Consider the following 16451-nt stretch of genomic DNA (forward strand, 5'->3'; position numbering starts at 1 on the left):
GCAGTGGTTCACCCGCTACTCAAAAAGCCTTCTCTGGACCCATGACAGCCATTCAGTTACTGCCCCATCTCACACTTAGCGTTTCTGGGGGAAATGCTTGAAAAAGCTGTCGTGGAACAACTATCGGCATGTTTGGAAGAAGCTTCAGTCCTAGACCCATCCCAGTCAGGTTTCTGACCCCGCCTTGGAGTAGAAAAGTGCTAGTCACCCTGACGGATTACCTCTGTTGCCAGTTGGACCAGGGCAGGCCAGCACTGCTTATATTATTAGATCTCTCAGAAGCCTTCTACACAGTCGACCATGAGCGTTTACCTCACTGCCTCGCCAATGTCAGGATCAGAGGGACTACTACGGTTACCTCTAGGCTGGACTCCTGCAACTCGCTGTACACTGGCCTACCCTTATCCTTGATCTGGAAACTACAGCTGGTCCAGAATGCAGCTGCCAGGATTCTCACAGCAACACCTTGGAGGTCCCAAATTCAGCCCATCCTCCAGCAGCTGTTCTGGCTTCTGGTCTGGTTATCACCTTTAAAGCCACACGTGGTCTGGGCCCAGTATACCTGAGGGATCGCCTCTCTGCCTACACCCCTCAAAGAGCTTTGCACTCTACTACATCCAACCTCCTGGTGGTCCCTGGCCCCAAAGAAGCCCACTTGACCTCAACCAGGGCCAGAGCCTTCTCCATCCTGGCCCCCACCTGGTGGAACAAGCTCCCAGAGGCAATCAGAGTCCTGATGGAACTTGAACAGTTCTGCAGGGTGTGCAAAAGGGAGCTTTTCTGCCAGGCATTTGGCTGAGGTCGACCAGAACCATCGCTTCCCATGAGCCCCCAAGCTTCCCTCCTACAAAGACCACTACAAATTCGCCCAACCCACTGGGCCTCCGTATGAGTTGAATTCAATGCTCTTTGCTGTATTCCACCGTTCCATAATGTTATTGTTATTACTATGTTAATGTTATTGTTATCACCACCTTATTATTACAAATGGAGTTACCTGTATCATTCTTCTTTCATGTAAACCGCCCTGAGCCTACAATAATAAACAAAGAAATAAATCCTATTCCTGATGAGGTCCTTCCACCCCAGATCTCCAGGAATTTCTTAGCCCAGGGTTGGCAACCCTGCCTCAAAAGTCTCCATCTTTGGGAGGCTGGAAAACCCTTTTCCTGCTTGCTCCTGGACATGGGATTTCCCATTGCTTGCTCCTCTTTCTTCCCCATCTATCTTTCTCCCCAATGAGGACTCAAAGTGGCTTTTACAAATGAACATATCTTTTTCCAGTCTAAAACCAAAAGGTAGGTGAGGCAATATAGTGTTTTGAATTTGAAGCAGATCCAATGCCAGGAAGGGGAGGGGGCAGACAGAAGGGATGTGGCATGAAAGCCAAGGGGGTGGGCAGCCTGAAAAAGTTTGGGAACCTCAATAATCCTTGAAATCCCTTTCCAGCTCTGTGTTTCTCTGAAAACCACCCTGTCTTGAGCTACCTGGCCCCGAAATTACACCTGATCTCCAGATCCCAGAGATCAGTTCCCCTGAAGGAAGTGAAAGCTTTGGAGAACTGCCTTGGTTCCATCAGGTGCTTTCCCTCTCCAAATTCCCCTGCCTTCCCCAGGGCTCACCCCCAGATCTCCAGGAATTTCCTTGTCAACATCAGCAACCCTAGATACACACCCACAGATATTTACTCCACATCGTATCTGAAGCACAACAGGAGTTCTCTGAGGAGGGAAAATGACACTTGAAAACCTGCTGATGGATTCTGAAAAAGCATCCTGCCAACTCCTTGCCCTGCCTCATCCTTCAAGAGGACTTACTTGAGCTTTTTCAACTCAAGTTTTTGTGGGTCATCCTAACCCACCATCAACATTCTGCCTGGGTACAGCATGACACCTCTGCTGTGTGAGGAAGTGAGGTATTCATCTGAAAGGACGGAGTCTCTGCTGGATCAAAACGGGAAGAAAGCAGTGCTGAATGACGATGCCTGCAGCCTTGCCCTTCCCACCTCCTCCTAAAGTGTCTCCTGTCACCTACTGCTCCAACTAGCCGGGGTTAGCCGACATCCCAGGTGCATTTTACTCCAGGAATTTTCTCGGAGGGGGTTCCTTTGCTTTCACCTAAACTGAGAATACTGCTGTTACAGTAGACCCTGAAGAAAATATCACGACTGGGGTAAAGAAGAAATGTCAGGATCAGTGCCTGCTCGCTGCCATGAATTGAGTTGGCCTGAGCTACTCCATCTTGGTTTTATTATTTAAACTTTTTTCCCTTTTAGGGGCCCTTATATATTAGCCCCTTTGTAGTGTTAACTATTTGCCTGAAACCGAAACTAATCTGCTCTCACGATTTATTGCAAACTGTTTGTCTTTTGAACTGGCCGAAAAAGGGCCTGCTCTGTGTAACAAATGCAGTTATCTTGTCAGTTGGCGCCAGGGTGCCCCAAGGACGTGTGAGAAGTAACAACTCCCTGCTTTATGGCACCTGGTGCTCTCGGCCCCCTCCCTTGGGAACATTCAAGTTTTGGGCGGGAGAGTTGCCTTGATAAGGGAAGGCAAAAGTAATGTTTGGCAGAATTGATTTTTCTAGGTTAGGTGTCTGAAGTAACTTTTCAATAAACGCTTTCTTTTCATAGAAGCTTGTTGTGAGTTCTTGCTGCACTTGACATTAAGTCAATTCTCACAACACCTTTCGCCTGAAACCATGCAGGACGAAGGTTCCATTTATAGTGGGCAGGAGGATGAGGGAGACTTGTATGCGAGTGACAGTCAGGATGATTTCGCATCAGGGTCCCTCGCCTCGAGCCGTGTGTCCGGGATGGCGAAGGCCCTGGCCGACCTCACCCCGGGACACGAAGACTTCTTGGGCGGGCACGTCACAGATCGCAGGCGCCTGTCCAAGTATGACTGCCTGACAGGAGATGAGCTGTGGCCTGAGAATCTGCCCACAGGGGTGCCCGACCGGGGAACGGCTGCGGCACTAGACGTGCAGGAATTGCAGGCGCAGATGAGCGGAGTGGGTGATTGGCTGCACTCGGTGTCTGCTGAATTGGGCCCGGATTCCCAGCGTGAGGCAAGGCGCCTCCTCCGGGAGTTGCAGGCATCAGCCAGACGACCAGGGCAGCGGAGATCCACTGGGGCGCAATCGACCCACAGAGGCCACATGGCGACGGCGGCAGGCATCGCGGCTGGGACGGCAGCCGGGATCGGAGCCCAAGACGCCGCGGGAGCGGCAGACCACCCCTCCTCGGGAGAAGAGGATGCAGCCGACCAAGGGGCGGGTGTAGCTGTGTCAGGATTGCTGTTGTATCCTGCCATGAGTTAGCATGAGTCTCTCCATGATTATTTGTTTAACCTTTTCCTTGCTTTGTACTTTAGGCCCCAGGCCCATATATTATGCTTGCATGCTTGCTTGAAACTGAAACTATGTTGTGCACCCTGTTATCTCAGAGAGCTGTGAATTATTTGTCTTTTGAACCTCTTGGCCGGGTCTGCCTTTTGTAACCATAACATCTTATCTTGTCTCCGGAGAAGACCAAGGACGTGCGAATTGTAACACTGTGTTTTATGGCACCTGTTGACTCCTTTCCCCCTCCCTTGGGAACTTTCAAGTTTTAGGCGGGAAAACTGTCTTGATAAGGGAAGGCAAATCTGTCCTCAGGCAGATTTGACTTTTTTAGCTTAGGTATATGAAGTAACTTCTCAATAAACGCTTTCTTTACAAAGAAGCTTGTTGTGAGTTCTTACAACGCTTGACATTAAATCAAATCTCACAACACCCTTCGCCTGCCCAAATGCAGGACGAGGGCAACATTTATGGTGAGCAGGACGAGGACCTGTATGGAGACTGCTCCCAGGACGAGCTGGGTGTATCTGGCTCCTTTGGCTCAGGGATGGCCAGAGCCCTGGGTGAAGCAACCCCGGGGGCTTCAGATTTCCTGGAGAGGCACATCACCGAGCGCAGGCGGTTGTCGAAATACAATCGCTTGAACAGGGACGAGCTGTGGCCAGAGAAGCTTCCCGCGGGGGTCCCAGACCGAGGGATGGCGGCGACCCTGGAGGTGCAGGAGCTGCAGCAACGGATCAGCCGGATGACCGACTGGTTGCAGGCGGTGTCGGGAGAACTGGCGCCGGAATCACAGCGTGAAGCGCGACGCCTCTTGCGAGAGATGCAGGCGGAGCTTCAAGGGGTGAGTGGCCTACGGTCGGCGGGACTTCCAACCCTGCGAGAACGCAGGGCGACGGCTGAGGGCGGCGGGGCCGAGGCCGAAATCGCGGCGCTGGCGGCCGCAGAAGCAGCCGCGCACCTCCTGGACGAGGAGGAAGACGACAGCGACTTGGAAGCCGCCGCAGCCGCCAGGAGAGAAGAGCTTTAGGTGGAGGCTCGAGGAGAGGCCGCGGTGAGAGCAGAGGGAGCTGGAGCGGCACGAGCAGCGGCGGCGGCCAGAGCAGTGGTGGCAGCCGGTGGAGCCACGGCGCCGGGTGCTGCGGGAGGAGCAGCAGCAGCTGTGGGCGTCGGGCGCGGGATGTGCCCGCGTCCCCGAGATGCAAGAGCGCTGGGGGATTGGGGCCCTGGCCGTCTACCCCCGCACCTCCGCGGAGTGGAAATGCGGAGTACTTACAAATTCAAGGCTTGTTTCTCTGGCGACTCAATGGCCTTCCCCGGATTCTTGGTCCACCTGCAAGCCTATATGATGGACATGGGTTTCACGTTCCAAGATGATGCAGAGCGTATCAGGTTCGTGGGTGAATGCCTGGAAGGAGAAGCAGCGAAGTGGTTCATGGATCTTTACTGTTACAACCCGAGAGCAGTGCGTAACTACAACCATTTCATCAGAACCATGCACCTGATGTACGTGGAGCTGTTCGAGAAAGAAATGTCCGAGAAGGAACTCAAGGCACTCAAACAAGGGTCGAAGACGGTGGCAGAGTACGCGCGGGATTTCCGGAAGCTGTCTGCAGCGTTTCCAGACTGGACGGAACCACAGAGGGTGAACGCCTTTGTGGGGGGACTCTCCGGGAACCTGGCTAGCAAGTGCCTCCTGATAGACGATCCAGCGACCATGATGGGGTGGGTGCACCTGGCTGGAGAGATGGAAAGCCGGCTGCTCCGTGCGGTGGAGTTCAGCGGAGGCAAGGAAAAGGCGGGAGCAAAGACCTCAACCCCCAAGAAGACCAAGCCTAAACCCAGAGTGGATCCCAGCGAACGTACCCGCTGTTTCGAGAAGGGATTGTGCCTGGGCTGCGGCCAGACGGGCCATTTCCTTGCCAAGTGCCCAGCGAAGGCAGGAAGCACCAGTCCGACCAAGGCCAAGTCGGCGAGTAGCGCACCTGCTCGGGGATCGACCACCAAGAAACTGGCTCCTAAGAAGACTGTCAAGTCCCTTCTGGCCCCGGCCGGAGGGGTGCCTGCTGCAGGAGACTCCGGAGACAGCAGCCAGGAGGAAGGACAGCACTCCGAGGAGCCGTCGGGAAACGAAGACGACCTGCTGTAAAGGCACCCGTTCGGCCTTGCCGGCGCTCTGGGCGTGTTCATGAATATGATAAATGAAATTATGCATGATTTGCTGTACCAGGGGGCGTTGGTGTACATTGATGACATTTTGGTGTATTCAGACAAGCCTGCTGAGTGAAATTAGTCCAGGAGGTGCTCAGTCGGTTGCGGAAGCACCAGTTGTTTGCCAAGCTGTCGAAATGCGAGTTCCATCGGGAGGTGGTGGAGTTCCTGGGGTTCATAGTCTCCAAGGCAGGGATCGAAATGGACCCGGGGAAAGTAAGGGACCTATTGGCCTGGGAGTCGCCCAAGACTCGGAGACAACTCCAGAGTTTCTTGGGGTTCGCCAACTTTTACAGAACTTTCATCCCCAACTTTGCCAGACCTGTTAAAGACCAAGGAGGGGGGAAAAGCGGCGGGTTGGCCGAGCGCCCCACTCCAGTGGTCTCCGCTCTGCCAGGAGGCGTTTGAGAAACTGAAGCGCCTGTTTACGTCTGAACCGGTGCTAGCCCACGCTGACCCAGCCAAGCAATTTACGGTACAAGTAGACTCTTCGGATGTAGCCATGGGTGCCGTGATCCTCCAGGAAGGGGAGGACGGAAAATTGCACCCGCTTGCCTATTTATCTAAGAAGTTTTCGGGTCCCGAACACAATTGGGCGATCTGGGAAAAGGAAGCGGTGGCGGTGAAACTAGCCCTCGCTACCTGGAGGCATTGGCTGGAGGGGTCTGCGGTGCCGTTCGTGGTTTGGACAGATCACAAAAACCTACAAGCACTCAAACAACCCGTTCCTTGTCCGCGAAACAGATGCGGTGGGCGGAGTTTTTCTCCCGGTTCAACTTCTCCCTCAAGCATCTGCCCGGCAAACTGAACTTCTTAGCAGACGCCCTTTCGCGCTTGCCGCAGTACAACAGCAAACGAGACCCATTGGTGGACACGGTGTTCACGCCCGCTCAATTCGGGTTGGTTGCCGTAACTCGCAGCCAAACAAAAGGGGGCAGTTCAGTACCTGGTGGGTGGGTCCAGAAGGAGATTCTACAAGACAGGGAGTTTACCTCGCTACAGCCCGCCCTGGTCGACAAGGGGGGCCTGTTTTTCAAAGACGAGCACCTTTACGTACCCGCCGCGGCGCGGGGGGAGGTTTTGAAGTTGTGCCACGATGCAAAGACCGCAGGGCACTTTGGTTTCGTGAAAACTCTGCACTTGGCCAGGAGACACTACTGGTGGCCATCCCTGAGGGGGGATGTAGAGAAATGTGTGCAAGGGTGCCCCACCTGCCTCGCTTCCAAACCGTTGGGGGGCAGAAAACGGGGGTTACTGCAGCCCCTGCCCACCCCCTCCTGTCCCTGGTCCGACGTAACAATGGACTTTATAACGGATTTGCCCCTAAGTCAGGGGAAAAACGTGGCTTGGGTCGTGGTGGATGCTTTTTCGAAACAGGCTCACTTCATCCCCTGCGTGGGATTGCCTTCAGCGTCCAAACTTGCCTCCATGTTCATAACCCACGTTTTTAGACTACATGGTATCCCTAGGAGATTGCTCTCGGATCGGGGCCCCCAGTTCGTTGCCAAGTTCTGGCGGGAGTTTTTGCGATTGCTGGGGGTGGAGCAGGCCCTTACTTCAGGCTACCATCCAGAATCCAATGGGCAGACTGAACAAGTGAATCAAATACTGGAACAATACTTGCGCTGCTTTATTAACCATCAGCAGAACGATTGGGCCTCCCTCCTGCCTTTGGCCGAGTTTGCCTATAATAACGGGGTTCATGCGTCCACCGGGGTGTCCCTGTTCAACGTGGTTTATGGAACGGACCTACTCGTGGCTCCCACCTGGGAGCTAGTTTCCCCCCAGGCTCCTGATGTGACCAAATGGGCTAAAGACATTTGTGATGCCTGGCCGTCAATTGTCTCCAGGCTGGAAGAGGCTAAACGTTCTTACAAATCCCATGCAGACAAACACCGCGCTCCTGCTCCGGCATGGGTTGTGGGTGACCAGGTCTACCTCTCTACAAAAAATCTGCGTTTTTCATTCCAGCTTGCTGCGACGAGCCCCCCTGCCGGACGCCTGGCACCCTCCGCACTCAAAGCCTGTTCCAGTCTTTATTGACAAAGACACCCACTACGAGGTTGACCAAATCTTGGACTCCCGCATTCATAAAGGGCGGCTTCAATACCTAGTGGACTGGAAGGATTTCCCCTCGGGGGAACGGGAGTGGGTGGAGGCTAATGATGTAAAGGCCCCTCGCTTGCTTCGTGCTTTCCATCGAGCCTTCCCGCTGTGCCCTCGACCAGTTGATGCGGGGTGAGGGGTGGGGGCTAATTTTAATGCGGAGGAATGTCAGGATTGCTGTTGTATCCTGCCATAAGTTAGCATGAGTCTCTCCATGATTATTTGTTTAACCTTTTCCTTGCTTTGTACTTTAGGCCCCAGGCCCATATATTATGCTTGCATGCTTGCTTGAAACTGAAACTATGTTGTGCGCCCTGTTATCTCAGAGAGCTGTGAATTATTTGTCTTTTGAACCTCTTGGCCGGGTCTGCCTTTTGTAACCATAACATCTTATCTTCGGAGAAGACCAAGGACGTGCGAATTGTAACACTGTGGTTTATGGCACCTGTTGACTCCTTTCCCCCTCCCTTGGGAACTTTCAAGTTTTAAGCGGGAGAACTGCCTTGATAAGGGAAGGCAAATCTGTCCTCAGGCAGATTTGACTTTTTTAGCTTAGGTGTATGAAGTAACTTCTCAATAAACGCTTTCTTTACAAAGAAGCTTGTTGTGAGTTCTTACAACGCTTGACAAGCTGGGGGCAGCGAGGAGCCACCGGCAAGAGCGGCCGGAGGGCAAGGCGACGGCGACGGCGGAATTGGGGCAGCTGCGGCCCAAGGAGCCGGAGGTGGGGCGGCAGCTGCAGCTGCGGCGGGAGATGGAGCAGCGGCAGCTGCAGCCAGAGCGGCGCGCAGAGGACGCCCAAGGGACAGGGGAGCTAGACAGCCACAGCCGCGGGGCGCAGCTCAGGATTGGGCCAATGCCCCGCCGGGACAGTTGCCCCCCCCAACTCCACGGCGCTGAGGTCCGCCGGAACTTCAGGTTCAAGACTCGGTTCGGCGGGGATCTCTCCGCCTTCCTGGGATTCCTGGTCCAACTCCAAGCCTACATGGTGGACGTTGGGTTCACCTTCCGCGACGATGCGGAGCACATTCGATTTGTGGGCAACTGCCTGGATGAGGAAGCGGCCAAGTGGTTCATCGATCTCTAACGCTACAACCCCAGGGCGGTGAGGAGCTATGACCGCTTCATTAGAGCCCTGCGGCAGATGTACGTGGACCCCTTCGAGAAGGAGACGGCCGAGAAGAAGCTCAAAACGATTAAGCAAGGGTCCCAATCGGTGGCAGAATACTCCTGGGAGTTCCGGAAGCTGTCGGCGTCCGTTCCGGACTGGACCGAGCCTCAGCGAGTACAAGCATTCCGAGAAGGGTTGTCAGAGAGTTTGGCTCGTAAGTGCTTGCACCTGGACGACCCGAAGACCGTGATGGGCTGGGTGTGCCTGGCTGGAGATGTAGAACACCGCATGATGCTGGCGGCGGGCCTCGGTGGAGGTAAGAGCAAAGCACCCGTGAAGACCTCCACTCCAAAGAAGCCGGTCGCGAGAGGTAAAGCGGATGCCACTGAGAGGGCGCGCCGGCGCGAAAAGGGGCTGTGCCTGGGCTGCGGCCAGGCCGGGCATTTCCTCGCTCAGTGCCCCGCGAAGAAGCCGGCAGCGGCAGCGGTAGGAGACCGTCCAGAGGGGAGCGTCCCCAACCGTAGTACCCCGGGCCCCAAGAAGCCGGCGCCCAAGAAAACCGTGCGGTCCCTGTTGGCCCCGGCAAGCTCCGCCTCGCCCGACCTGAACTCCAGCGACTGCGGCTCGGGAGGTGAATCCAACGCAAGTGAGCAGTCGGGAAATGAGGGCGACCTGCTGTAAAGAAGCCCCGCCAGCAGGTCCCGGCCAGGGGCAAATGTTCGGTGAGTGACTCCCCTTTGGTACTATTGCCAGCCACCCTCATGGAGCCAGATTCAGGGAGGCAGGTGGGGGTGCAGTGTATAGTGGACTCAGGTTGCACCAAGACTCTGGTGAGCCCCTTGATGGCCAAGACTTTGGGGGTGGGCCAGAAGCCGCTTGATCGGCCGTTATGTATCACCCAGTTGGATGGGAAGTGTGCCCCGGGGGGGAAGCCACTGCCAAGACGCTCCCCATTGAACTGGACATTGATAAACACTGGGAGCGAATCCAACCTTTAGTGGCCCTCCAGTCAGCTTTCCCCTGCGTGCTGGGGTTGGATTGGTTACGAGAACACGACCCCACAGTGAAATGGAGTAAAGGAGTGGTGAAATTCACAACACCCTGGTGTAAACGCCACCGACGGCCCAACCCTGTGGGCGAGGCCCCTCTCACCGCGGCTGTGGGGGAAGTGGGGAGTGCGGGGTTGCCCCGAGAATATCGGGACTTTGGGGATGTATTCGCTGAAGCTAAATGCAACCAGCTTCCCCCCCCCCCATCGTAAAACGGACTGTGCTATTGAACTAAGGAAGGGGGAACCCCTCCCTAAGGCCAAACTATATACCATGAGCCCACGCGAGATGCAAGAGCTAAGGGACTTCCTGGACAAGAATTTGGCTCGGGGTTTTATCAGACCTGCCACCTCCCCACTGGCCGCGCCGGTCCTTTTCGTTAAAAGGAAGGATGGCTCCCTGCGCCTATGCACTGACTACCGGGGACTGAATGCAGTTTCCACCTGCAACGCCTACCCGCTACCCCTCATTAAGGATCTGCTGGGACATTTGGGGAGGGCAACCATCTTCACCAAGCTGGATTTGCGTGAAGCGTATTACCGGGTGCGCATCAAGAAAGGGCATGAGTACCTAACTACCTTCAACACCCCCCTGGGGCAATTTGAGTACACTGTTATGCCGTTCGGCCTCGCCGGCGCTCCGGGCGTGTTCATGAATATGATTAATGAAATTATGCATGATTTACTGTACCAGGGGGTCCTGGTTTACCTGGATGACATTCTGGTGTACTCTGAAGATCGGGCTCGCCACGTGGCGTTGGTCCGCGAGGTGCTGCGGCGGCTCCGCGAGCACCAGTTGTTTGCTAAACTGTCAAAGTGTGAGTTTCACTGCTCAGCAGTGGAATTCTTGGGATTCAGGGTGTCCGGGGCTGGGATTGAGATGGACCCAGGGAAAGTAAAGGACTTGTTGGCATGGGAACCCCCTAAGACACGCAAACAACTCCAGAGCTTCTTGGGGTTCGCCAACTTTTACAGGACATTCATTCCCAATTTTGCTAAAGTAGCGCTGCCCCTGACGGACTTAATGAAAACCAAGGAAGGGGGAAAAGCGGCCTCACAACCTGGGGCTCCGCTGAAGTGGTCCCCCCTCTGCCAATTGGCTTTCGAGCAATTGAAAACTCTTTTTACTTTTTTACCTAGCTTACTTTTTACCTAGCTCATGCAGACCCGACTAAGCCATTTACAGTCTAAGTAGACTCCTCGGACGTGGCCATGGGGGCCGTGATCCTCCAAGAAGGGGGGGATGGCAAATTGCACCCCATTGCCTATCTATCCAAAAGGTTTTCGGGGGCAGAGAGGAATTGGGCGATTTGGGAGAAGGAAGCGGCTGCCGTGAAACTACTTCTGGCTACCTTGCGGCGCTGGTTGGAAGGAGCGGCGGTGCCATTTGTGGTGTGGACAGATCACAAAAACTTACAAGCCCTCAAGCAGCCTCACTCCCTCTCCGCCAAGCAGATGCGATGGGCGGAGTTTTTCTCTCGGTTCGACTTTACTCCCAGGCAAAATGAACTTCCTGGCGGACGCGTTGTCGCACCTCCCCCAGTACAATAGCATGTGCGACCCATTGGTGGACACGGTATTCACGCCCGCCCAGTTGGGGTTGGCGGCCATGACGCGCAGTAAAGCAAGGGGCGGAATCCCCGTCCCGGGGGGCTGGGCGCAGAAGGATGTCCTGTTGGACGATGAATTTGGGACACTACGCTGCTCCCTGGAGGAGAGGGGGGGCTGTTTCTGAAAGACAATCAATTGTACGTCCCAAAAGGGGTGCGGGGGGATGTCTTGAAGATGTGCCACTACGCCAAGTCTGCCGGACACTTTGGCTTTGTGAAAATGCTGCACCTAGTGCGACGGCATTATTGGTGGCCTTTGTTGCGATCTGACGTGGAGAGCTACGTCCAGGGTTGCCCCGTGTGTCTAACTTCCAAGCCTCTGGGGGGAAAGAAGCGGGGTCTTCTCCATCCGCTACCTACCCCGTCTCGCCCATGGTCGGACGTGACGATGGACTTTATTACCGACCGACCTCCTAGCCAGGGAAAGACTGTGGTTTGGGTGGTGGTTGATGCTTTCTCCAAGCAAGCCCATTTTGTGCCCTGCGGGGGGGTGCCCTCGGCGGCTAAACTGGCCTCGTTGTTTATCTCCCACATATACCGCCTACATGGAATCCCTAGGATCGGGGCCCCCAGTTCGTTGCCAAGTTCTGGCAGCAGCTTTTAAAGCTTTTGGGTGTAGAGCAAGCCCTCACGTCCGGGTACCACCCCGAATCTAACGGCCAGACCGAAAGAGTGAACCAGATCCTGGAACAATACCTTCGCTGCTTTATCAACCACCAGCAAGATGACTGGGTGGCGCTACTCCCGCTGGCGGAGTTTGCCTACAACAATGGGTTCCATGCATCTACCGGGGTCTCCCCTTTCAAAGTGGTCTATGGTACCGACTTACTGGCTGCGCCTACTTGGGAGCTTAAGTCCTCCAAGGCTCCTGATGTGCATAAGTGGGCAAGGGACATTTCTGCAGCCTGGCCTTCCATTGTATCTTGCCTGGAGGAGGCTAAGCGTGCGTACAAGACTCAGGCCGATAAGAAAAGGGCAGCCGCTCCTGCTTGGGCGGTGGAGGATCAGGCGTATTTGTCCACAAAAAATCTCCGCTGTCAGCAATCATCGCGCAAGCTGGGCGCCAAATTTGTGGGACCTTTCTGTGTATCAAGGTTGATTAATGAGGTGACTGTGGAGTTAGCCTTGCCTAAAACATATAGGAATGTGCATCCCGTTTTTCATTCCAGCCTGCTGAAACGTGCCCCGAAGCCGGACGCTTGGCACCCTCCGCTCTCTACGCCCGTTCCTGTCTTCATCGACAAGGACACCCATTATGAAGTCGACCAAATCCTGGACTCCAGGGTGCACAGGGGCCGCCTCCAATACCTGGTGGCATGGAAGGACTTCCCCATGGGGGATAGGGAGTGAGTAGAGGCCGCCGACGTCCGGGCCCCTCGCCTGCTCCGGGCTTTTCACCGAGCTTTCCCTCTGTGTCCTAAACCGGTGGATGCGGGTTGATCGGGTGGGGGGAGACCTTTTTGGAATGGAGGAATGTCAGGATCAGTGCCTGCTCGCTGCCATGAATTGAATTGGACTGAGCTACTCCATCTTGGTTTTATTATTTAAACTTTTTTCCCTTTTAGGGGCCCTTATATATTAGTCCCTTTGTAGTGTTAACTATTTGCCTGAAACCGAAACTAACCTGCTCTCACGATTTATTGCAAACTGTTTGTCTTTTGAACTGGCCGAAAAAGGGCCTGCTCTGTGTAACAAATGCAGTTATCTTGTCAGTTGGCGCCGGGGTGCCCCAAGGACGTGTGAGAAGTAACAACTCCCTACTTTATGGCACCTGGTGCTCTTGGCCCCCTCCCTTGGGAACATTCAAGTTTTGGGCGGGAGAGTTGCCTTGATAAGGGAAGGCAAAAGTAACGTTTGGCAGAATTGACTTTTCTAGGTTAGGTGTCTGAAGTAACTTTTCAATAAACGCTTTCTTTTCATAGAAGCTTGTGAGTTCTTGCTGCACTTGACAGGCTAGCTGAAGTGTCCTTTATTCCCACTTTAACTTGATCATAGGATCATGGAGTTGGAAGGGGACATCTAGTCCAACCCTCTGCTCAAGGCAGGATCAGCCTCATGATGCCTCATTTCAAAGACCCAAGGACTCCTTCCGTAGAAGTTCTCCACATTTTGAGAATGTAGGCCTTAATAAGAACAATAATTTTATTTTTATCCCACACTTCTGTATTGCTCATGATGGGTCACGACGTTAGGATGAGTGGCATCCTTTAGGCTGTCATAGAAGTACCATATCCAGGCAAGGCAAATGTAGAGTTGCATGGAGATTCCTTTTGGTACTTAAAAAAGGAATTATAACTCAGCTTCCCGTATTGCTGTTTTCTCTGACAAACAAATACATGCATTCGGTTGGAGGTCTGAGGCACTGAGCCATTACAAAATCCATAAGCACCACGGAAGATTTCAAGGGAATTCCTTAAGTATCTGCAGCATCATGACCCTGCAGAATCCTCACCATAAAAGCCCTGAGTTGCTTGCCTTCGGTGAACATTTCTGATTTAAATCTATTTATTTATCTTGTATGCCATGTGTGTGTAACGTAGCCAGGAGATCCTGAGATTGTTTGGCAGCCAGGCAAGAAATGTTCAGAGGTCGTCTGCCATTGCTATCCTCACATTGAAGGAGCTAGTCTGGGCCAGTCTTGCTTAGCTTCCAAGATCTGAGAAGATCAGGCTTGCCTGGACTATTCAAGTCAGGTACGTCTGAAGAGCCATTACAGTGAGGACTCCAAACATCTTTTCTGAAGTCAACCTCTGTGCCAAGATGATTCCACTGATGGTGAGATGGGGGGGAAAGAGAAGGAAACTTCTGCCGAGTACAGTACCGCTAAAAAGGCAATCTTAAGAAAGAGACCGGGCATTCCCATGTTTCACAGGTCCAAGGATTTAATGCAGCATTTCACCGACCTCTTGGGGGGACTGGTGGTGGGTTAAAGCTGTCGTTACTCAATGGCCTGCAAAAAAATGTAGAAAAAGCAGAATGTAAGAACCGCTTTGGATTAGTACCCAGCTCCTGTTTGCACCAACTCAGATCTGATATGTTACATATTAAACATGTCCCCTACAAAGTTGGTTTAAAATACCAAGGAAAAGACCATTTCAATAACCTAGAATAGTTTAAATTTAAAATTTCCATTTATTATTTAGCTATTTTGCAGTTGTAGATGCATGTAGCTTGGTTATTATAATCATATGTTAATCTAAACCTAGATATAGCTTTAGAAAACATCAGAGTCTACACTAAGTTTAAGCTCCATAGTTTCAGTAATATTTTATAAAATGATATGCAATATAGGCTTAGCTTAGACATCACACACGGGAAGATTAACTATAATTTTTCGTAAGTGACAAATCCTGATTTGTTCTGCAGGGAAAGAATAACAGTGAGGCAAATCAGGGTATGAATTTTCACCTGCAAGTCAAATCCAAGCTTCACAAACTAACCATGGCTTTGCTTTGTGGTTGAACTTACCCACACTGTATATTTTTTCATAACAACCCCATAGTTTGTTGGATAACATGCTGTGACTATGGTTGGGTGCTACGGCTCCTGAAGCAGCCTTTCGCACCCAAAGCAGCCAGCACCGCAGCGTGGGGAGGAGGGGTGGCGCTGGTGGCCTGCCTGGCTGCCTTGGGCACGAAAGACTGCTTCGGCAGCCGAAGCACCCAACCCTAGCTGGGACAGGCTTTAGTAGACAGCTGCTGGTTGGAATCAACTCTAGCAGAATCCTTGATTCTCCTTTAGTCTGCACTTCCTCCTTTCTATTGACCTTCCCAGCAAAAAAGTGAAAAAGAGCCCTGCTGAATGATACTAGGGGTACAACTAGTCCAGCGTCTTACACAATGGCCAGTCAGTTGACTCAGAGGGCCAAACAACCTAGGGATAGAGGCCTAGGCCTTCCCTTGATGTTGTCTTCAGAGGCTCTGAACGTGGAAGCTCCCTTTAGTCGTCACGGCTCGTAGCCACTGACAGACCTTCCCCCATGAATCTCTCTCATCCCCTTCTAAAGCCTCTGCCTGTGGCCTTCACTCTAGCTACTGGCAGTGCATTTCCACATTTTAATCACTTGTTGAGTCAAGACGTATTTTCTTTTGTCCATTCTGAATCTATTGCTCATCAACTTAATTGGATGTCTGGGAGTTTTGAGAGAAATTCTCTCTGTTCACACTGATTACCCCATACATATTTATCTAAAACAGGATTTCTCAGCTGGGGGGGGGCCATGATGGGGGAGGGGCTGGAAGGGGTCCCTGGCATCTTTCCTGCTGCTTTAGCTAGGCTTGGGAGCTGGCCATTTCCCTTGTTCGCCTTTCCCCTCAAACATGAGTGGTTTAGTCAGTCCTGGCTGAGAGGAGGTGGAGCCTGCATACTTATTCCCAGCTTAAACTGCCTACTGCCTCTTCCCCACCCACAGTCCTTGTCAAGCCTGCTTGTTAGTATTTATGCTCCTTGGAGAATGTTCCTTTCCTGCAGCGTCTTGGGAGTTTCTGTTTTTCTGTCTAAAACTGAGCTTTGAGTTTGTGTGGGGAGGGTGGCTGGGGGGGGAGACAGAGGAAGCTAGCCCATGGCCCCTCCCCCTGCTCCCTTGCCTGTTGAATGCCCCAATAGCAAGGAAGAAAGTGGACGTCTCGTCTGGAGGCTGGCATCCCTGACCCTGTGTGGGGTACAATACCACAGCGTCCACCCTCCCAAGCAGCCATTTTCTCCAGGGGAACCGATCTCTGTCATCTGGGGATGAGCACTAATTCCAGGGGATCCCCAGGTCCCACCTGGAGGCTGGCATCCCTAGCCGAGAGCTACTGGATCTAGTGCAAGGGCTATGCACAGCCTGCATAAGGATTCCTTTCTTCCCAGGTTTCCCTTTGCCCTGGCAGCCATTTCTGACCCTGAGAATTGCTGCTTTGCATGGGGGGCTTCATGACGGCTGAGATTACTACTTTCGTGTTTTGCTCAGGAAAGGTTTGCTGCTTAGCATATTGCACACACAAAAATGAAACTAACTTCTTCTTTAACAAGCATTTTATTT

At 53.0% G+C, this 16451-nt stretch overlaps 1 protein-coding gene across 2 annotated transcripts in view; it reads right to left on the reverse strand.

Annotated features, from left to right (window-relative positions):
- Window positions 1-13552: 13552 nt before the first annotated feature.
- The window catches only part of PIK3AP1 (phosphoinositide-3-kinase adaptor protein 1), a 63131-nt gene continuing 60232 nt past the window's right edge, over window positions 13553-16451 (reverse strand). For both annotated transcript variants that reach the window (XM_077346048.1, XM_077346049.1), the window contains one exon: window positions 13553-14378. In XM_077346048.1, the coding sequence (XP_077202163.1) occupies window positions 14324-14378 (55 nt within the window). In that variant the 3' untranslated portion in view covers window positions 13553-14323. The remainder of the gene's footprint in view (window positions 14379-16451) is intronic.

Source organism: Paroedura picta, chromosome 7, assembly GCF_049243985.1.
Source record: "Paroedura picta isolate Pp20150507F chromosome 7, Ppicta_v3.0, whole genome shotgun sequence".
Lineage (NCBI taxonomy): Eukaryota > Metazoa > Chordata > Lepidosauria > Squamata > Gekkonidae > Paroedura > Paroedura picta.